Source organism: Leuciscus leuciscus (genome assembly GCF_965113295.1).
Source record: "Leuciscus leuciscus genome assembly, chromosome: 14".
Classification (NCBI taxonomy): Eukaryota; Metazoa; Chordata; class Actinopteri; order Cypriniformes; family Leuciscidae; genus Leuciscus; species Leuciscus leuciscus.
This window is the reverse complement of record NC_138738.1, coordinates 30,251,345-30,274,300: the sequence shown is the minus strand read 5'-3', so window position 1 is coordinate 30,274,300 and position 22,956 is coordinate 30,251,345. Positions and strand designations below refer to the sequence as shown.

The 22,956-nt window shown below is 36.9% G+C and overlaps 2 protein-coding genes across 4 annotated transcripts; one reads left to right on the top strand and one right to left on the bottom strand.

The window, feature by feature from the left end:
- Nucleotides 1-23: 23 nt before the first annotated feature.
- desmb (desmin b) lies at nucleotides 24-7,057 on the bottom strand (the record flags this gene model as incomplete). Its single annotated transcript, XM_082136908.1, has 9 exons — nucleotides 24-79; nucleotides 326-414; nucleotides 2,035-2,078; nucleotides 2,202-2,422; nucleotides 2,512-2,637; nucleotides 2,709-2,870; nucleotides 4,383-4,478; nucleotides 4,554-4,614; nucleotides 6,393-7,057. The coding sequence occupies 9 exons, from the start codon at nucleotides 7,055-7,057 to the stop codon at nucleotides 38-40; spliced, it is 1,506 nt and encodes a 501-aa protein (XP_081993034.1). The 3' UTR covers nucleotides 24-37.
- Nucleotides 7,058-12,299: 5,242 nt separating this feature from the next.
- On the top strand, nucleotides 12,300-22,858 carry dnpep (aspartyl aminopeptidase). Of its 3 annotated transcripts, none has more exons than XM_082136919.1 (15): nucleotides 12,300-12,407; nucleotides 12,756-12,846; nucleotides 13,150-13,238; nucleotides 13,564-13,677; nucleotides 13,868-13,993; nucleotides 14,430-14,554; nucleotides 14,675-14,759; nucleotides 18,516-18,623; nucleotides 19,414-19,491; nucleotides 19,611-19,691; nucleotides 19,796-19,956; nucleotides 20,656-20,695; nucleotides 20,793-20,894; nucleotides 21,683-21,850; nucleotides 22,558-22,858. In XM_082136919.1, the coding sequence occupies exons 1-15, from the start codon at nucleotides 12,402-12,404 to the stop codon at nucleotides 22,606-22,608; spliced, it is 1,425 nt and encodes a 474-aa protein (XP_081993045.1). In that variant the 5' UTR covers nucleotides 12,300-12,401; the 3' UTR covers nucleotides 22,609-22,858. The 3 variants fall into 3 exon arrangements, with proteins under 3 accessions (XP_081993045.1, XP_081993046.1, XP_081993047.1); XM_082136920.1 differs by having other exon boundaries at nucleotides 12,397-12,487; XM_082136921.1 differs by lacking the exon at nucleotides 12,300-12,407 and adding an exon at nucleotides 12,412-12,460.
- The last annotated feature ends 98 nt before the right edge of the window (nucleotides 22,859-22,956 follow it).

Below are 22,956 nucleotides of genomic sequence, written 5' to 3'. Positions count from 1 at the left end.
CTTTTTTTTTTTTAAGTTGATGCTCTTCATCCGAGGTTTACATGATATCCTGTTGGTGCTGTGTAGATTCACTCACCACCTGTAGGGGGCAGTAGACTTATTTAAATTCAAAGACATCTCTTCCTGTCATCAGGCTTCTGCAATGAATGTCACTTTATTTAATGATTTACAATATCAAAGTACTTTAATCAAATATTTTGATGTCTCATTAGACTATTTTGAACACAAAACTATTTGACCGCCCCTAAGATGAAGCTGATTTTGCATATGATGTTATGAGGAGAATGAACTGAAATGTGTGAATGTGTGCGCGCATGCATCACACCTCTCCGTCACGCGTCTCAATGGTCTTGATCAGGACCGTTTTCTTTGAGTGCATTTCAGATGCTCTCTGTTGGTGCTCTGGACTCGTCTCTGTTGAAAATGATATTAATAAAGACATATACACTACAATTCAAAAGTTTGGGGTTAGTAAGATGTTTTTGAAAAAGGTCTCATGCTCACCGATGCTTCATTTATTTGATAAAAAATACAGAAAAGGGGGAAATATTAAATGTTATTAAAATTTTAAATAATTTTTAATAAAATATATTTAAAAATGTAATTTATTCCTGTGATTCTTCTTCAGAAACCATCCTAATAAACTGATCTGCTGCTCAAGGAACGTTCCAGTATCACTTCACAATAAAGTCGATTTTAGTTAACATTAGTTGAGTACATTAACTATATATTTGATACAGTATTTTTTAATCTTTGTTAACGTTAGTTAATAAAAATAGCCTACAACTGTTCATAGTTAAGTTCATGATAGCTCAGGTCCATTCAATAAGATTAACAGATACAGCATTTGGTTTTAATAAAGCATTCGTAAATTATAAAATTAACATTGACTAAGATTAAAAAATGCTTTAGAAGTAGTTTTCATTGTTATTTCATGTTAACCAATGTAGTTTACTAATGTTAACAAATGGAAAGTTGCCAGCATGTTGAAAACAGTTGTGCAACTTAATATTTTTGTGGGAACTGTGATACTCTTTTTTAGGATTCTTTAATGAATATAAAGTTCATAAGAACAGCATTTATTTGAAAGCTTTCTTTAGTAATATAAAAGTATTTTTGATCTGAATAAAAGTATTATTTCTTTAAAAAAAATTAGTGACGCCCAAAAAATGTTCTAAATATATTAACATTAAATTAAATCATACTAACTGTATTTAACACTCACTTTCTGTTTAAATTGACTCAATAATGAAATAGTCTTCAAAGAAAATCATACACAAGGCATCACAAATTGCATTAAGTCAGGTACAACGCCACCCTGTGGCCTCTGAGGAAACACATACAAACATTTCTACTTAAAGGACAAGTTCGGTATTTTACACTTAAAGCCCTGTTTACAGATCGTATCTGATGAAATAGAACGGTTAAGATTAAAATTTGGACACATGCTGCTGTCCCGAGAATTTTAGGTTTATTTCGCTTTTGTGGACCTATTTTGCCAAACGTGTCACACCCGTGATTCTTCCGTTGAGAGCTTGAATAATAGACACTCCAGCCCAGTTGGTGGCGATAATGCACCTTTGCCAATTGCAAGCAAACCACAGGCATTTAATTGAATACACAGAAGAAGCAGAAGAAGAAGCGGCGGAGTAATACCGTAAAGGTGCTGCGGTCTCACAGCACGTCCTATTAAGTCAATGGAGATGGACAAAAACTACGATAAAACCTGTTGGAATGCATCTTTTTCAGCGATTTATGAGTGCACATATCAGTGAACACCCCTGACCACTCGGTGAGTTTCACGTCTTTGTAAACGAAAGTTTAATGTGTTTTTAGGACGGAATCTTCAAGTGCACATAGACAACCATTGTGGGGGTGGGGGGGGGGAAAGCGAAATAAACCTAAAATTCTCGGGACAGCAGCATGTGTCCAAATTTTAATCTTAACCGTTCTATTTCATCAGATACGATCTGTAAACAGGGCTTTAAGTGTAAAATACCGAACTTGTCCTTTAAAACAAGGTTTTCATCTTACCTCTAAAGCTTATAGTGGAATACGCCTGCATGGGCATCACAATCCTTTAACGTGGGAGAGGAAGGAAGATTAAAAAAAAGTAAGGAAACGCCATCAGAATAAGCAGAAAGGATGGAGTATGTCAAAAAAAACAAAAACACATCTGTTGGATTCCCTGTCCTTTGTACCTGCTCTCCTCTCCTTCCAGCAGCTTCCTATAGGTGGCGATCTCCACATCCAGGGCCATCTTAATGTTGAGCAGGTCCTGATATTCTCTCAGGTGACGTGCCATCTCATCCTTCATGTTAGAGATCTCCGCCTCCAGCCTGGCGATGGTGTCCTGGAAAGAGCCGGCCTCACGACCGTGGCGATCCTCCATATCTCTCATCTGCCTCAGGAGAGACTCGTTCTACAGAGTGAGAGAGAAAGAGATGAATGACGCGTGAAGAAAGACAAAAGAACAGAGCAATCCACATCAGATAGAACAGACAAACGCACAGTGCCCTTGAGGGAATCGATCTCACAGGTGTAGGACTGGATCTGGTGTCTGAACTCCATGCTCTCCAGCTTGGATTGTTTGAGAGCCTCGTTGTTCTTGCTCACTGCCTGGTTAAGGTCTGACACCTGATGGTGAAAAAAACCAAGGTCAAATATCAGCAGGTTCTCCTTTCACTTCTCTCTTTCTTCTGTCTCACCTTTGACTTGTACCAGTCCTCGGCTTCTGCGATGTTCTTTGCAGCGATGCCCTCATACTGAGCACGGATGTCCCTCAGGGCAGCGGTCAGGTCTGGTTTGGACATGTCCATCTGGATCTGGACTTGGGTCTCTTGCATCTGGGCCTGCAACTCACGGATTTCCTACACACAGAGGAAGAAAAGGCTTGTGTGTATGTGATTGTGCTTGTTCTAATAAAGCAGCACGGCATTGTTGATACTGGCAGGGCTAAACTCAAACATCCACACACACCTGGCCCTGAAGCAGAGGCCTGTCATACTGTGTTTCAAAGTATCTTATCAGAACAGATGCAGCTCTAATAGAGCTCTGAGATTCACTCAGCTCAGCAGTGTTGGGGAAGCTACTTTACTATGAAGCTTTAAGCTCATTTAAAGCTATATGCTCAACAACGTAAAAACATGCATGGACACAATAAGCGCATTGTATCATGATGATTTAAATTTTAGTACATTTATAGACAGTAATTTAATGTAGGTCCTTTATCTGGTACAAAATAGGTACATTTATATGAAATACAAATAAAAAAAACTACAAAATAAATGTACACTACCATTCAAAAGTATTTTAAAGAAATAATTACTTTTTATAATTAAACTGGTCGAGTGGCAGTAAAGACATTTATAATTTTACAAAATATTTATTTTTCCAATAAATGCTGTTCTTTTCGACTTCAAATTCAGACAAAATATCACAAAAATGGACAAAATTAAGAAATCTTTCTTGAGCACCAAATCAGCATATTAGAACGATTTCTGAAGGATCATGTGACACTGAAGACTGGAGTGACGATGCTGAAAATTCAGCTTGGCCATCACAGTAATAAAGGACATTTTAAAATATATTAAAATAGTATTTTAAATTGTAATAATATTTCACAAAATTACTGATTTTACTGTATTTTTGATCAAATAAATCCATCCTTGGTGAGCATAAAAAATACTTCTTTCAAAAACGTTAAGAAATCGTACTGACCCTAAAGTTTTGAACAGTAGTGTAACTGAGTCTAAAATATAGTGACAAACAGCAGAATTTAACCAAATATTGCACTACAAAAAAGTTGTAAATGCAGACAAGGCCCTAAGTAAAAGGACTTAAATGGATCAGTGAATCATGTTTTGAAGAGATGCATATGCCTGAGCTGTCTGACACACTTCATAATAGTTTTGAACAAAAAAATAACAGATAAATATCAGTTTGTATGAGACAAATGACTGTCTTCTCACTTTCCAATACTACAAATAAATCAGTGAATCATTTATTTTTTAAATGAGCACAACATAGTTGGTATGAGACAGAAGACACAAAATGCTACATTTTAGCTGACTTACCTGGAGGCTGTGTGTGTGTGTGTGTGTGTGTGTGTGTGTGTGTGTGTGTGTGTGTGTGTGTGTGTGTGTGTGTGTGTGTGTGTGTGTGTGTGTGTGTGTGTGTGTGTGTGTGTGTGTGTGTGTGTGTGTGTGTGTGTGTGTGTGTGTGTGTGTGTGTGTGTGTGTGTGTGTGTGTGTGTGTGTGATGAACAACAATGTTTTATCCCTCAACACAATACTTGTTGTAAAAAGGTTTGTTGCTGAAAAAGCTACAATAAGTCAAATTGGCACAGACAAAATAAATGAGAAGTCTTTAAATGTGCTGACCTCCTCGTGGATCTTCTTGAGGAAGGCTATCTCTTCCTGGAGAGTCTCTATGCGTCTTTCCAGATCCAGGCGGGCCAAAGTGGCGGCATCCACGTCCTGAGAGTCGTGATACCAAAATAAATCTATGCCACATTTTAATGTTCATTAATAAAACCAATTTAGGGGACTCACTGCTCTGAAAGCGGACAGAGTATTCTCTGCCTCCTCCCTCAGTGCAATCTCCTCCTGAAGCCTGGCAAGAAGAAAAGGGGGAATGGGAGTTGTGTATGTCATATTTATTACAACCAGCCTCTTTCCTTTCCTTTTATAGACCGAAGGTGCACAACAACTTCACACACATGTTCTTCGCGCTGAAAGGTGGAGTGGGGCCAACACTTTTAGGCTGACTAACTCCTGAATAGGAATTAAAGCTAGGCTATTGTAAACAACATGTTTGAGAGGACAATAGCTTCCTTTATAAAGGCAGTTTCTTTAAGCCTTTAATAACCTCTCAATGTCTGATACCGCATTTTATTTAGCTCATAATTAAATTGTAGACCGGATGAAGTAATGTTGAAATTATTTCTTAGCTTGGTCTCTGCAGAGAGAGGCAATTTGAAACTCTTTAGAACACATCAGAACAATCCAGTGACATGGTCTCTCTGCCTGATAACCCTTCCAACAGTTACATATAGCCCACTTATTCTGGAAAAAAAGGTCATTTTAGGGGAGAAAAGTCCATTCTCCCATTCTTATAGAGATATTTCATGAGAGAAAGTGCATGCTTTAATATAGCATAAGCTTTACAACCTCAATAATACATTGGTTTAAATATAAACTGACATTCTCAATTGATAAAACAATTTTCATTTTAAATGGTTATTTTTCTTTCCTCCAGTTGTTAAATAGTTCACAAGATCTTATGCTCTTTTTGCTGTGATTTAGTCTTCATGTTGTGTTATGGGTGAACGTGATGTTTGTATTCCTCTCAGATTATGTTACCTTCAACCTGATCTCATGAGAAAACATAACTATTTTACAAGGTACCAATTTCGTATGAACTTGATTTGTACATAGGTAAAATTGTATTTATTTTTTTACTCAGAAAGAAGGTCCACCCCTAAACATAACATCATCAATTGCTATGAGAGTGTGCTGTTGTCTTATGAGTGTTTACAAGATGTTTGTGACGGGGAGAGATCATGTTCATTTCTCTGTTGGCTCTGAAAGACTCTAGATTGTTATGTAAAGCACTGTGTTTCTAAATATGAAACTCAAGTGTGGATTGACAGCTTCACTACCACAAAGAATACATCACATGCATAACATTTGCAAATAGTTTTTTTTTTTTTTTTTTTACAAATAGCATGTTTTTCAACTGTATCCTTTCAAACAGAAAACTATCATTTTTATTCCATTTTTAAATGCTTAAACCAGCCCAAGCTGGTTTACTGGTCTTAGAAGGTTTAAGATGGTCTCCAGCTGGTCTAGTTGGACTCTGGCTGACACTCCTAAAAATGATGGTTACTGTATTGTCATCTGTGGCTCCATAAAGAATCTTAAAGGGTTAGTTCACCCAAATAATGAAAATTCATTAATTAATTGCTCACCCTCATTTCGTTCCAACCGCGTAAATCTTTCGTTCATCTTCGAAACACAAATGAAGATCTTTTTAATGAAATGTGAGAGCTTTCTGACCCTTCATTGACACCCTACTACCACTTTCAAGCCCCAGAAAGGTAGTAAAGACATGCTCCATGTGACTCCAGTGGTTTAAACTTAATTTAATAAAGCAAAGTGAGTGCTTTATTTGAACCCCCCCCACACACACACACACATAATTTACCACTTTATTTACAAAATATTCATCTCCAACGCGCGTTCACAGGAGCAGTCGAGAGCAGTCAACTGGTTTCTCACAGCCTGACTAGCTGAAATGTCCCATCTAAAACCAGCCTGAAGACTGTTAAACTACCTTAGGCTGGTTTAAGATGTTTGTTTGTTTTCCAGTGGAGTATTCATGCATCTTACCTGATTTTCAGTTTCTGCAGGTCATCTGCCAAGTTGTCCCGCTCCACCTCCACACGTGATCTGTGATTGGTCACCACTTCGATCTCTCTCCTCAGCTCCCTCATCTCATCCTCGTACAGGTCGGCGATGCGCGTGGGCTCCCTCCCCCTCAAACGCTCCACCTCAACCACCAGCCCCTGATTCTGATGCTCCAGCATGCGAACCTTCTCGATGTAGCTGGCAAATCGGTCGTTCAGGTGCTGAAGCTCAGCCTTCTCATTAGTGCGTGTGTGGAGAAACTCCTGGTTGAGCGCGTCTGCCAGGCTGAAGTCCAGCGTCTCACCCATCCCGCCATAGGAGCGGGTATAGCCCGCAGATAAGTTGGGCATACTGTAGGAGGAGGCTCGATAATTGGAGAATCCAGGAGAAGAAGTGGAGGTCTTGGAGAGCTCGTAGACTCTGGAGCTGACCCTAGAGTTGCCGGACCCCCCAGTGGAGGCTCGGCCAAACGTAGAACGGGACATTGGTGGCGTCATGTAGCCGGGACTGCCAAACATGCGACGGTATGAAGAGCCTGAGGAGGAGGCATAAGAGTGGCTCATGTTGGAGCACAAGAAGGACAGACCAGATGAATACAAACAGCCCCCGGAGAGGACAGAGACAGAATGAGCGCATGACATGATCATCTGTGGCTATTTGTAGGCCTCTGCCCCCTCCCTCCCTCCCCAACTACCCCAAACTCCTTCAGCCCCACACTCCCATCCTACCCCTTAATTATCTCTATACCTCTTTCACTTACTGTCCAGCTGTCCCAACTCTTGGAACAAGAATATTGAGTATGAAGTGAGAGAGAGAACCAACTGTGCCCCTCAACACAGTTGTGGACTCTGGTCCAAACCTGCAATCTTGGGAAATGACTAAATGACAAGCACATGCATGTTTTTCACCTTTTTCTATTTCTTTTTTCTAATTAAAGGGATAGATCAACCAAAATGAAAATGGTTTCATCATTTACTCACTTACTAATCTTATGTGAAATACAAAACAAGATATTTTGCGAAATTTCTTGGTATTTGTTGTTGTTGTTTTGGACCCCATTAACTTTCATTGTATGGGCCAGGGTTATTATAGGTAACTTAAAATAAAAATAAAAATAAAACCATAAAAAATCCCATTACTTGAAATAAAATAAACTTTAACAAAAAAAAAACCCAAAAACAATTTATTTAATTTCAGATGCGCTGGCAGCATTACTCATTTTCGATTTCAAAAGCGTTTTAAAAACTATTAAAATAAAAATAAAAAAACGAATAAAAAATGACAAAACACATAACAAAAACACCAAAACTTGAACTAAAAATAAAATGAAAATGGAAAATATTTTTAATTAAAAAATTCTAAATATTAATAAAAACTATAATAGCATATCAATAATAATAAAATAACACTTATTTTCTTTTCCAGAAAGTAATACAGGTTTGGAATGACATGAGGGTAACAGTTTTTTCCTTTTCTGAGAGAACTGTTCCTTTAAGCTCAAAAGCAAAGGGCGATTTTAAGAATAAAATAATTCCTCAAATGTGTCCCATTTATTGTTTGGAAAAAATTAAAGAGCATTTACATTGTGATTCCATAAATTGCCACAATGATCTCACTGCATTGCTCTGCCCTTTGCAAATGCCCTGATAAAAGCTTGAGAAAATGTCACATGTACAAAGCTGGTAAACAGATGAGCACAGATCGAGCAGAAGGTTTATCTAAGCTGCCTTAAAAAGGAAAGGCATGAACTGGAGAGCAGGGGATGTACGACTGTGTGCCTTCTCTGGAAACAGCAGAAGAGATGATCCTGTCCTCCTGCATTGGTAAATGCATTGTGTCATTATTGGATAATGTAATTTGCATGTCACTACTGTGTTCCTTCTCTGGAAATGGCAGAATAGATTATCCTTTCCTCCTGCATTGGTAAATGCATTTTGCCATTATTGCATAATGTCATTTGCCATGTCACTACTGAAGGAGAACAGTTTTAAGATGTTTCAACACAACACACCCTTGTTACCGAGTTCATTTGATTTAGAGACCATGGTGAGTGAATTTGTTTAAAGTGGCCAATAATACTATAAACCAAGGGTATTTCGTCTTTATCAATGCCATGTACTCCTTAGAGGATGAGAGGGAGCGCAGGGATTCCCTGCTACATACTGTATAAAATTGAGTGTTGCATTTAATGTATTTGTCATATTCGCATCATATTAATGCATTTAAATTTTTCATAGCCTGCACTCTCAGAAAAAAAGGTGCAAAAGCTGTCACTGTGGTGACATATTGGTACCGAAAGTGTACATATTAGTACCTAAATGGTACATATTAGAACCCCTTTGAAGGGTACTGTCCCAGTGAGTGTACATTGCAAAGCCATTAAAATAATCATTAGTACATTTTAGTTTTACGTAACTTTACCTTAACATCTGCTTAGTTAACTATATTGTTGTATTTTTCCCCCTCACATTTTCATTATTTCACAAAATAATTGGAAGACCCCCTAAGAGTTGTGGACCCCCTATTAAAGACCCCTGTTCTACAAGCAGTATCAAGCAGTATTAATAATGAAATAACCTAAGATATGCATGTAATGACAGACCTATTTCTGAAGATGATCTGAATTGCGAAAAGTGGAGATCAACACCTTTTCCCCTATACAATCTCATATATTTTAAAGTGTGCAATTTCACATATTTGGGACTGAGGGATCAAATAAGGCATATAAATTGTTACAAGCCTCTGGTGGCTTTCCATGGTTTTTGTCAAACCTATTTATAGAGAGTGTAAGAGGACTGGAATTCCATCATTACAAAAGCTTCTCTGGAAGCCTTCAACTGCAGGAGAGAGAGACCACAGGTGACAGAGAATATAAACAAATCTTCTTTTCCTCTACTCTTCCACTCTCCTCCTGTTTATCCACCTCTCCTCTCACCCTGTTCTATCTCTTTCGGCTCTATATAAGGTGCACAAGTATAATGAAGTAAAATGATGAAGGTATGTGTTGTATTTAAAGTTGCATTCAACAATGTTTTTTTTCATTCAAAAAGTTTGAGACACACACACACACACACACACACACACACAAATAAAAAAACATTGTGATTAGAGCATAAATTCCAGCTGAAACATTTGGAAATATTGGGTAATGTTACATTCACGACACAAGGTGTCAGTGTATGTCCAAAAAGACTGCCATATTAACGAGTGCAAAAATGTAAGCCAATTAATCATCCTGACAATAATTTGGACTATTGTTTACATTTTCTCTATTTAATGTGTAATTCTGAATATAATAAAACAATAAATGCAAAACAAATACAAATAAATAGGTAAATATATACAAATATAAATAAATTGCTGTCCAGAACAGATCAAATTGTGACAAACTCGGAGGAGAGTCTTTAAATCCTTGCTTGGCAACAGGAAAAGCTGTTTTCTATAAAACTGCTTTAATTAGAGAGTGTGACCTTTCACTATCAGATGTTGCCATGGTATTATTCACATAGAAGCTGTGACATTTAGTTTTTTTTAATTTTTTTTTTAGGTTTTTTTGACTGAATAAAAATATGCTGTGGTCGAAAACATCACACCCTAAAAGTTCAGGGATGTTGCTGCCAAATATCACTCAGATAAACTTGCAATTCCTGGATGAGATAAAATATTTTATTTGTTTCTCAGAACAGGATAGGACAAACACACACACACACACACACACACACACACACACACACACACACACACACACACACACACACACACACACACACACACACACACACACACACACACACACACACACACACACACACACACACACACACACACACACACACACACACACACACACACACACACACACACACACACACACACACACACACACTGCTACTAACTGAAAATGCATAGAAGGTTTCAAATAAATGTTACAGGATAATTCCAAACAACATAACAATTTGTACAACTGTGAATTCCAGATAGACTGTGAAAAATGCTATATGTTATTATGAAGTTTTGTGAATCATACCAGCTTCATGCTTCAGGGCTGTGTGCTCTTGTGATGGGAAGCGGGGAAGATCATGTTTCTAAATATTGTACTGCAACCAGGCAACAGTACAAAAACATAGACATACAAATACAAGTGTATTTTTTATTTTATTTTATGTACTCATCCCTGGGCATTAAAATTATTTTAATGTTGATATGTGTTTCTGTTTTTTGAGTGAACACATTTCCTTGCTTGCCATGAGTCCCCCAATTACTTTACTTTCCCATGACTGAATTTTATATTATATTATATTATATTATATTATATTATATTATATTATATTATATTATATTATATTATATTATATTATATTATATTATATTATATTATATTATCGAAATTTATAATCGAAATTTATATAATATTATATTATATAATATTATATAATATTATATAATATTATATAATATTATATAATATTATATTATATTATATTATATTATATTATATTATATTATATTATATTATATTATATTATATTATATTATATTATATTATATTATATTATATTATATTATATTATATTATATTGACCAGGACAATAAGCTGTTTTAAGTTCTTCTTCTTCAAAGACCATAACTTGGCAGGATGATCCTGAAAAAAGTGTACAGACACATATCCGTCTGACACTAGGTGGCGCTATAATAAGGCCATGTACATTTTAGATCTTAACTCTGAAACCGTAAGGGCCAGAAACCAAATTCCTCTGAATCATTAAGTCAAACACTGCAAAATATAAGCCATTTTGAATTTCTAACTAGCTTACAAACTAGATATGTTGCATGGAATTTGGCATGGATCATCTCAATGAAGCCAATTCAATTTTGAGGCATTGTGTCTGAAGAATGTTGGCTGAATGCAAAGGCCAAACTTAACAGAACTTGATACAGACAGACAAAAAGACATTCTGAAGATGCACGACAAGTCAAATTCTGCCCATCTCCTAAATCCTATATAATGTAAAAACTGTTATGCTGAAGAAAGCATTTGCCCCAAATAAGAGGCATTCAAACATTTCCCCACTGTAATCACTGAAGTATATCATTGCAAGATAAAAAGGTTTTGACCCATGTAACCTTTTATTCAAATAAATTAGCTATTCAATTTTACTTAGGCTTACCAGTGAAATTCAAACAAAATAAGAACAAATAAACTTGCAAGCAATAGCCAAAAACAAATTTAAAAGAACAAAGATGAAATAAACACAGTTTTAAGATTTTCAGGAAGGCAGAAATGTAATATTCAAATGTAAAATAACACTGCATAGTCTTCACCCTAAAATAAATACAGATTAATCCTTGTTAAAGCTGGAAGTTTTTCAGTCAAAAGCAAGGAATGATTTTCTCTTTGTCCCTTTAGTTGTTTGATTAACATTTTGCTGTCACTTTAAGACCTAATGCACGGATCAAATTGACCAAATCTGATTTCTCAGCTTACTTAAATCTGCATATTTGTGATAATTACCCCAGGGCGTTATTTACCTTTATAAAGGTGGGTTTTTTTTTTACTTATTAAATGTATCCATCGTCTTTAATGTCAAATTCTTACATTTGTAAAAATGTAATTGCAAATTCAGTTACAATAAGACACTATAGGGTTGTTGCCAATCAAATCAAATAATTTACACTGCAAAATTACAACTACAATAAATAGCCTATTAATTATTATTTTTTTTGAATAATATATAAATATAGCCACCAAGTAAGAAAAAAATGCAATGATACATTTTCACATAATGCATTGAGTAAAGTTACATGATGCAAGCAACACTTGCAGTGGGTATTTGAACTGCCTTTGTCAATAGTCATTAAAAGAGCTATTGCACCTCCAACCACTAGAGGGCGCAAATCTTCTTCTGCTACCAGTTCCAACCAGACTACAGCAAATCCCCATTGCTTCCTGCGTTCATGCCCTGAACTGAATGTGAAAGTCCACTTTATCATATGCAGGTAAGAACGGTTGACGGGTCACTTTAAAAGTGCTGTGACAGTGCAGAGATCGGGATAGTGTTCCTTGTGTCGGATTTTAGGTAATTCTGCAAGTGTTGTATTTTGGTTATAGGTATCGACTGTGTGATTGGTGTTTTTTTTACATTTGTACTTTATTTTTTGTTGTTTCTAATTTATTCATGTGCATAAGCTTACTAAAGATATGAAAATCTCCAAAACAATGATAATTAAAATCTCCAAAACAAGAATACAGTTGGTTTCACGCCTATCACTAATAGAGTGAAAGTGTCTCTGCATATGACTGAGTGCTTGTGCTTTTATTTACTGTTTCCTCAATAATTTTCACAGTCTTTCATCATGAAAAGCTCCAAAGAAGCTGTGCAGGCCGCTGCCAAAGAGTTTCTTACTTTTGTCAATAAAGGAGTTTCACCATACCATGGTAAGAATGACATAGGACTGAAATGCTGTATAATGAGCTGCGAGCCATGACAATGTATTATAGAGAAATGCATGAAAGCCTGAGCTCCACTTTGTCTGTAATATGATTACCCAACTTTACAGTCTGACTAGATATGGGTCTTGAACATTGTTCCTTACTGGCTAATAGAGGTCCAGATATGGTTAATCGATCTTGATCTAGACTTTGAAAGAATGCACCTTCACTTTTTCCCTAGATCACAAGATTTGTAATGTCAGTTTACAGTCTGTATATCTCACTTTTCCTTTCTTCTCCGTCTTGCAGTGGTGGAGGAATGTAAATCCCGCCTGCTGAAGGCTGGTTTTACTGAGCTCAAGGAGGCTGAACATTGGAACATTAAACCTGCCAATAAGGTGTGTGCGCGCTTAAATCTTAGCATACCATAATAAGCCCCTACAAATGGGGGAGTACTTTCAAAGGTGATTTTATAATAATATATAAAATAATAATATTGTGATGCATATTATATTATATATTGCAAAAAAAAAATCACTCTTCAAACACCTGGATGATAGCAGGCAGATGTGTAGAAACTTGTATAAAAAGGTCCTGCTCATCTTACAAAATGTCTTCAGCCATAATTATGTATCTTATTCTATTATTTTTGCACAGAACAAGAAACATGCAGCTCATCCTTATCTTTTCACTGTATTTTTACTGTGATCTTTCCCTTTCCAGTACTTTGTAACCAGAAATTACTCCACCATTATTGCCTTTGCTGTCGGTGGTCTCTACAAGCCTGGAAATGGTTTTTCCATGATCGGGGCTCATACGGACAGTCCATGTCTGAGGGTGAGAAGGACAAACACCTGATGCCCTGTGAAAGGGCTTTTTGATATAGATTACATGTCAGTTCTCTGAGTGATCTGTAGTTTTGTTTTGTAATTACATTATAGCAGTCAGATCACTGTATTGCACATTAATGTAAGTAGAGGATACATATGTGGGTATCATTCTTAATTTCCTGTGTGTGCGTGCTCAGGTGAAGCCACGCTCTAAGAAGACAAAGTTAGGCTTCCTGCAGATAGGAGTGGAGTGTTATGGAGGGGGAATCTGGAACACATGGTTTGATCGTGACCTGACCATTGCTGGACGTATCATGGTTAAGGTAAACCTCTGGCTGCGTTTACACTTGGCATTTAACATGCGATCATCGTGATCCAATCAAAAGCAAACTTGCTGCATTCTACTCCGCCCTCTTGCAAAAACCTATCACCTATCGTGATTATCACGTCCTCGACTAGGGGCCTATACCATGAAGCCGGTTTAGATTGTTAGCCAGGTATGTTTCAGTTTAGTTTTCGGTGCCGTTATTGTTATAGTTGTGGTGTGGACTCTGCTATTTTATTTTACATTTAGAGTGATTTTAAACACTATATCGTTATCATTATAGTAACCATTCTTGGTGTGAACAGGCCTTTAGTCCATGATATAGAAATGTAAAACCAACCCAAGTTCATTTGAATTATCCATTATCGATCTTAAGTTATATATGAATAACACTTGCTTTTACCGATGTTGTCTGTCTATTTCTCTTTGTACAGAGCGAAGGCAAGCTTGTGCAGCGTCTGGTTCATATTCCCCGTCCCATCCTCAGGATCCCCCACCTTGCCATTCACCTGCAGAGAGACATCAACGACTCCTTTGGACCTAACAAGGAAAACCACCTGTAAGCACTAATTTAGCCATAGGAAAAGACAGGGAGCAGGACAGGTGGAGCTTCGGACAGATGTGGATAAGCACGCTGGAATGTTTGTTTAGTATGTATCTGTATTTCTGTCCTTTGTAGAGCACCTTTCCTGGCCACTGCCATACAGGAGGAGCTGGAAACAGGAACTGCCTCCTGTGGAGATGCCTCTAATGCAACATCCATCGTAAGATCATGCAAATTCATGCTTTAGGTGTACAAAACCACACAAGCCTGATTAAAGTTGAAGTATGTGCTTTCTTTGCAACCAAATGACAATTAATAGGGTCGTCAAGCGCTTAACATTTTTAATCTAATAATTACATAATGTGCCGATTCGAATTAATCACGCATCCATTTTGGCAGAGAAGTTACCCCCCCCAAAAATAATTGAAGTTATTTATTTTGCTAGATGAGAAAAGCATTGAATAGACATTACAAAAAGTAGCTTTATAGAAAAAAATATTTTGATTCGCCACAGAATTTATTATACATAAACTTTGACCATACTTTTTTGAAGCTGCATCTGAAGTGGCATTTAGGTATATTTACACAGACTGTTCAATGCAGCTCAGAGGTGGTATGAATATGAAGGAAAAATGAAATGATACTCTAAATATAAAACTAAAACAGCCAGTAGGTGGTGGCAAGTCACTTTCTTAAAGGTACAATATGTAAGAATTTTGCATTAAAATATCCCAAAATCTCAAGGCCAGTGTTATATATTTTGTTAAGTTGATTACTTACAATATCCCAAATGTTTCCAACTATTTTTAAATCGTGAGAAAATTGCGATTTTAACCAAGGAAACGGGGCGTTAGAGCAGGGGTGAGCTGGGAGTCGCCAGTCAATTGCGTCATATCCGCGTCACCCTCGGTTTCCGCTCGTACTGCGTGGAGTCCTGGACAAATGCGGAAGTTGTAGTTGTAGCGTCTATCAAGCTACAAACTTTAGCTTGTTTCTTGCAGTCGTTATGGGACACAATTATTCTTTACCGATTGCAGCTGGTTCTGTCGACAAAGCATGCTTAATTTTATATTTTCCAAATGTAGCATTCGGTAATAGTTATGTTTATGTAAGGAAAGTATTATTGCTTTAGATTTGTGTTTAGTTTATTGACATTGTTTATCACGTCTGGTGTTTATGGCCATGTAAATAAACATAGCATGTGTTATACATAAAGATTAATCAGTATTTTGGCAAATGATGTGGGCATGTTCGAATGTACTTTTACAACAATTGTTTAGAACATGTAAAACTGCGCAGCGTTATCACAACAATGAATTCAACAAATACAGTAACATCTATGAAGTATTAAACCTTACTTTTCTTGCGGTTAATTCATTTTAATGAAATAAAAGTGTGATGAGGTTTAAGAGTCAGGAAGGAAGAAGACGCGTCGTCGTGACTGGGACTCGTACTTTATTCAAATAAAGCAAAACAAACAAAAGCCGCGCACAACGCTCATTCACTGTGGCAACCGCGACGGCACAAAACAGTTCAAAAATGAGAGCTTGGATCCACCGGTTTTCTTCCTCTGCGTCCAATTTTCTCTCCAGTCTCTCTCTCGTTCCAGCGCGGCTTATAAGCGGTCTCTCCACGCCGATCACTGCAATAAGACACAGGTGCATTTGCACTTGACCTACTTGCTCGTCTCTTTTCTCTCCCATCACAGACCGCGCTGAACCACGCCCCCCTCGCCACAAAAAGCATGTCATTAAACGCAACATTTATAAAAATAGAACTTGCCTCATCCATGAACATGATTTTTCGATTCCCGTCTGACTGATTTACATCCACGGTGGAGTTTAAAACGACAGTTCCCATCATTCCACGCTCCTTCACATCGTCATCAAGCTACGCCGTTGTTGTTGTTTGGAATGTAGCGCCCTCTAGCGGCAAAAATTCTTGCATATTGTACCTTTAAGGAGTCAGTCATTCATTCAAACGACTGATTCATTCAGGAACGAAGCAAGTGACCATCTATGAATGGGTCACTGAAACAACGGCTCACTTTTGTGTCTAAAATGTAACAATAATAACTTAGACTCATACATACGTTGGCCGAGAGAGCTCAACTCGCTGCAACTGAATAAAACACATGCAAATAGAAAAACACCCACAAATTAAGAAAACATCTTCATCAGCTTCACAACACATGTGTGCTCCAAATACTCACAACACAACCAAATACAGAAATGTGCTGCAAATAGCACAGACCACAACGGAAATGTTTCCAGAGGACCCCAATAAGTGACGAACCCAGCTGGGACGTGCTTACAACTCAAAGTCTACTTTATTTTATTTTATTTTATTTTATTACATTTTATTACATTTTATTACATTTTATTACATTTTATTTTATTTTATTATTTTTGCAAAACATACAGAGATGACATGTTTATGACATTCAACTTTGTATACAATATACAAAATGTATTAACAATATGCTCAATGTCATCAGAATACTAATGAGCTGAAAACTAAAATAAATAAATAAAAAAGATAGAGAAAAAGAACACGAGGGGAAGATATTAATCTATACATCAGTTACATTGTACAAATTTTGTTATGTTTAAATAAGTTTCATAAGAAATGTTAGGTAATGTGGGGTCCAAAGATGAGACACTCACACACAGATATATAACGCATATTTTAAACGCTTTTTTGTATAAAATGTATATTTATTTGCATCAGTTCTAGTAATAACAGCTATTCAGCTGATGTACACCGTGCTGCGTTGTCATAGGAACATCCCAGGTGAAAATAATGAGGAAATTACGTTGTCTTTCGTTGCTCACTTCATCAAGTCCGTTCCAAACGGCTAACATTACATAATGGCCCACACGTGCCCTGTTCCCTCCAAAGTCCCCACTTCAAGGGCTCTGCCGTCTGCCCTTTGAAGGGAGTAGGGCATAGGGATGCTCGTGAGCAATAAGCACGTCCCAGCCGGGTTCGTCACTTATTGGGGTCCCTTGGAAACATTTCCGTTGTGGTCTGTGCTATTTGTAGTACGTTTCTGTATTTGGTTGTGTTGTGAGTATTTGGAGCACACATGTGTTGTGAAGCTGATGAAGATGTTTTCTTAATTTGCGGGTGTTTTCTTCAGTTGCAGCGCGTTGCCCTCTCTCGGCCACCGTACATACAAGCACTAAATCCAATTATTCAGCATAATGCTTAACACTGTAAAATCGAGATGCACCAATGATAAAGGGATAGTTTACCCAAAAAAGAACATTTGGTTATCATTTATCATTCCAAACCTATCAGACTTTCGTTCATCTTTGAAACACAAATGAAGATTTTTTATTAATTTTTTGTAAAACCTGAGAGATTTCCATCCCTCCATTGAAAGTCCATTCCATCAAATTTTCAAGCTTCAAAAGTTTATAAAGACATTGTAAAAGTAATCCATATGAATCAAGCCGTTTAACTTCCAAGTCTTCCAAAGAGATATGACCACTTTATAGGATGAACAAGTTTAATTTCAGCTTTTATTCACATATAAACATTTATCAACTCACATATATAGAGCACATCAGATTTGGCCAATGGCAGCTCATCCTCAGGCGAGAGCAAACCTCATTGGTTCTTGAAGACGTTCTCAAACGTGCTTGCATGACATGCGAGAACATACCTTATTGGTTGTCATGCGTGAAGCAAACACCTTTGAGCTTCCATATTAATGGAACGACATGAAAGTGAGTAAGCCAATAATTATTTTCTTATGACCAATATTCAAATTCTATACTATAGGCCTATTAAGTACATTTAAAATATAACCCAAATTCAGTTGTAGAATACTACAAGTGAGTTTAGACACAATTTGCAGTATGAAAAACAGATATTTTAAGATTTCTGATTTCAACTGATTACAATTGAACAAGTGACCAATCCTTGTGTAAACATTTTTCTCAGTGTTTTTGCATCAATGTGTGTTCAGGCAGAGAAGCATCACCCTGCACTGATCCAGATGCTGTGTGGACAGCTCGGGGTCGAGCCAAACGCATTACTGGACTTTGAGCTCTGTCTGGCAGACACACAGCCTGGCGTAAGTCTCTTCGTCTTCATGTTAGACAAATACCCAAAAGATCTGTTTTTGCTTTCTACCCCTAGTGAAAAATAAATATGCCAAAAGGTATATGAAAAACATTTATTTAATGCTAAGTATACTACAAATACATTTACATTTTGTATGTACTTATTATAAATACCCTGCAATTTTGGTAGCCTAAATTGATATACTTAAAGTCTGCTAAATTGTAACAACTAAATTTGTACTTTAGTTATCTTGAAGTAGTGCATGTTTATCAGAAAGTCTCAAGCAAATGTCATTAAATATGTTGCTGGATTTGTACTATACTTGGTATGAAATAAATGTATTTTAGTATAGTTTTGTTTTTTACTTGGGTAGTCTTTCTTTCTTTCTTTCTTTCTTTCTTTCTTTCTTTCTTTCTTTCTTTCTTTCTTTCTTTCTTTCTTTCTTTCTTTCTTTCTTTCTTTCTTTCTTTCTTTCTTTCTTTCTTTCTTTGTTGTTGAGGTTTTGCACAAAATTGTGCTGACATAAAGAGGATTAGTATGCAGGGTACATTTGTGCTCAGCAAAGAGAATTGCTGTTATTTTTACCCGACTGAAGAGAAGCCTTTAAATGTGAGAGTGGGACTCCCAGCAGAATTAAGCATTACTTTAGAGAATCTGGAAGGAACAAGACGAAGAGCTCTAATGGCTCTCATTTCCATATGATTTACACATAAACTAACTGTCGGAACTACGGCGGTGGGTTCTCACCTGGGTTTTTTAACTGATTATCATGAGTTTCGACATGTTTTTGTGTTCTGCAGGCACTAGGAGGTGTCTATGAGGAATTCATTTTCTCTCCTCGTCTGGACAACCTGCACAGTTGTTTCTGTGCCCTCACGGTACGTCTGAACACAGAGAGCAACATCTTATTAAATATTCAGTCATTCACTCACTCACTCAGAAATTATCTGAGGAGTGATGATAAATAATTAATGCATAATTATGTCTTCTCTCCCAGGCACTCATGGACTCCAGCACACCTGATTCTCTAGCTAAAGATCCAAACATCCGTATGGTTACCCTATATGACAACGAAGAGGTGAGACAAAAACAAAATGCAGTATTATGAGAAAATGCAGATTCTAAATCCATCGGTCACTAGTCTCCTAACCCAAATAATTTGACTTCTTGGTTGATCAATAGGTGGGATCTGAAAGCGCTCAGGGAGCTCAGTCTAACCTGACTGAGTTGATTCTGCGACGCCTAGCTTCGACCCCTGACAATCTGACCGCCTTTCAGGAGGCAGTGCCACTGTCCTACATGATCAGTGCAGACATGGCACACGCTGCACACCCTAACTACCAGTCAGTCTCTTACTATGCCAGCTTGTTTGTTTCTGCGCTTACGGCCTTTATCCTGGTACAATGTATCATCACTATGGCGACACCGGAATTTGTGGCTTTTTTGTTTTAATAATAATCATATTTCCCAGTCACAAGAAATACCTGGGAAGTTTCTAATTGTTATTTCCAGTCTTGGAAGTAATAAAAAATAATAAAATCTAAAGTCAGTATCAATAATATTAAGCAGCACAACTGTTTTCAACATTGATCATAAGAAGAAATGTTTCCCGAGCACCAAATCAGCATATTAGAATGATTTCTGAAAGATAATGTGACATAGACGACTGGAGTAATGATGCTGAAAATTCAGCTTTGGCATCACAGGAATAAATTACATCTTAAAGTATATTAAAATAGAAAACGGTTATTTGAAATTGTAATAGAATTTCACAATATTTTTGTTTTTAATGTATTTTTGATCCAGTAAATGCAGCATGAGAGATTTCTTTCAAAAACATCTTGCATAATATGTGATGTATATATTTTGTTCACAGGCTGGAAATTGTCCTTAATAAAATGATTAATTACGTTATTATTAATTATCCAACTGGGCAAGGGTCAATGACAAATAAGTGTCCACGTTAAAGTAAAGGAATATTCGTTTTCTAGTTTAAAACGCATTATATTTGTAATGTATAATAAATATTATTCACCTTACAGGGAGAAACATGAGGAGAACCACAGGCCAGCTTTTCATAAGGTAACAAACATACTCACTAATGCCTCTTTAACACATTCATGAAGTCTCCGGCAGAGCCCAGTCAGCTAAATCTCTCACATTGTTTGTCCTGGATCAGGGTCCAGTCATCAAGTTTAACAGTAACCAGCGCTATGCCACCACTGCTGTAACTGCTGCTATATTACGAGAGATTGCAGGAAAAGTGGGCGTACCTCTACAGGTAAGCAGAACATTCCCTCCTCCCTTCTATTTCATTATATCCTGCTTCACCATCTGTCAAGATTCTTCTGCCATATAAATCAATTAAAGTGCTCCTCATTATCTGAGCTAAAATTAGCATTACTGCTCTGAAGACATGAAATTGAAGAGAAAGCAATTGATTAATATTGTGTGGTTTGTTTTTGTTGGTAGCCATTTAGAATGTTTATTAATGTTTGTATATATAGAGAGAGAGAATGCCATCTCTCTTCATACCATTGTTCCTAGCAACAGGCAGCTCATAAGACTGATAGAAAGAGGGTGAATGAAATCTTGCCTTGGTCACCATGACACTGTTTGTATACACAATTAACAGTGATATAAATGACTCTCTTCTCTCTGTGTGGAATGGGCATTGATGTTAATATTTAAAAGCCTAAATTCGATCTGTTCATCATATAAAGCGATCGTGTCTTCAGAAAATGTGGACTAAACCACTCGATTCATATTGATTCGTTTTTTTACGATCTGTTTATGAACTTTTTGAAGCGTCAAAGTGGTAGTTGAGTATCTGTCAATGGAGGGACAGAAATCTCTCGAATTTCATCAAAAAGATCTTTACTTGTGTTCCGAAGATGAATGAAAGTCTTATGGGTTTTGAACGACGTCAGGGTAATTCATGACAGAATTTTAATTTTTGGGTGAACTATCCGTTTAAATTTAATTTGAAATGTATTTTTTGTAAAGCGACCTTGTGCATGTGGAAAGGCGCTATATAAATAAAAGGATAAAAGGCTTCTTCTTCCACAGGATGTGATGGTTAGGAATGACAGTCCATGTGGAACAACAATCGGGCCCATTTTAGCAGCTCGTTTAGGAATGGCAGTCCTGGATCTCGGGGCACCGCAACTTGCCATGCACTCCATTCGTGAGATGTGCTGCACATCTGGAGTTCTCCAGACCACCACCCTCTTTAAGGTAAACGCCAGCTTAACCTCATAAGGTTTGGTCATTCAGTATTATAAGGGCAAATATAAATCTAAAACACTCCTATTTACTTGTAAAATTTGGAGTTCTATGAAAAATGTTATATTAAATGGCCATGGTTATTAAGTGAATTATTTCAGAATGACAAATCAGGCATGTAAAATGCGGATAATAAGCTTAAAGAAATGGTTCACTTAAAAATGAAATATGTAATTTACTCTTCATGTTGTTTCAAACCTGGATAACTTGCTTTCTTCCATGAACACAGGAACATTTTTGAAATATTGCGTTGGTCTCTCCTTTACAACTATGAAGAATGGAGACTGACGGTTTTTAAGTTTCCAAAAAAGCACCATGAATGCATCATAAAATGTTGTTATATTGGTGAATAAATTATTCAGAGAGGTTTTGTGAACGGGGTCAACCAATATATTAAAAAGATCCAACACATTAGAATAAGAAGAGCACTTTTTGAAGCCTCATGCTCCATTCATTGTAATTGCATGAAAAGGAGTGACAAGTGCAATATTTTACATTTTCATCTTTTCTGTATCATGGAAGAATTCAAGAAAAATGGGTTTGGAACAGCATAAGGGCGAGCTCAGTTTTGGGTGAACTGTAAGGATAAAGGAAGAATTGTCTAATCAATGTTTTTTTAAGTCTGTTTTGGGTTGTAATAACTGTGTTGTAATGTGCAGGGCTTCTTTGAGCACTTCCCCATTGTACGAAGCACAGTAACTGTGGACTAGACTGAATCATCAGAACCATACAGATGGGATTCATGGACATCATTATTAGCGAAATCAGTATCACTTGTCCAACACCCATTCATTTTCTCATTGTATCAATCACTGCCATCTGTTCATTTGTCAACATATATCCATTTGTTAATCACTGCTTGGTGAAGATGGAGACTTTAAACACTCATATAGTGTGGTACTTCAACAACGTTTCCATGCACTCAACTTTGTGAACTTGCTAATAAAACCGATAAACCTATGATGCCATGTTTCATGTCTTCCATTATTGTTATTTGCATGTCATATGTGCCTTTAATATGTAAGCATTAAGTCCAAACCACAGACCAGCAGTGGCCA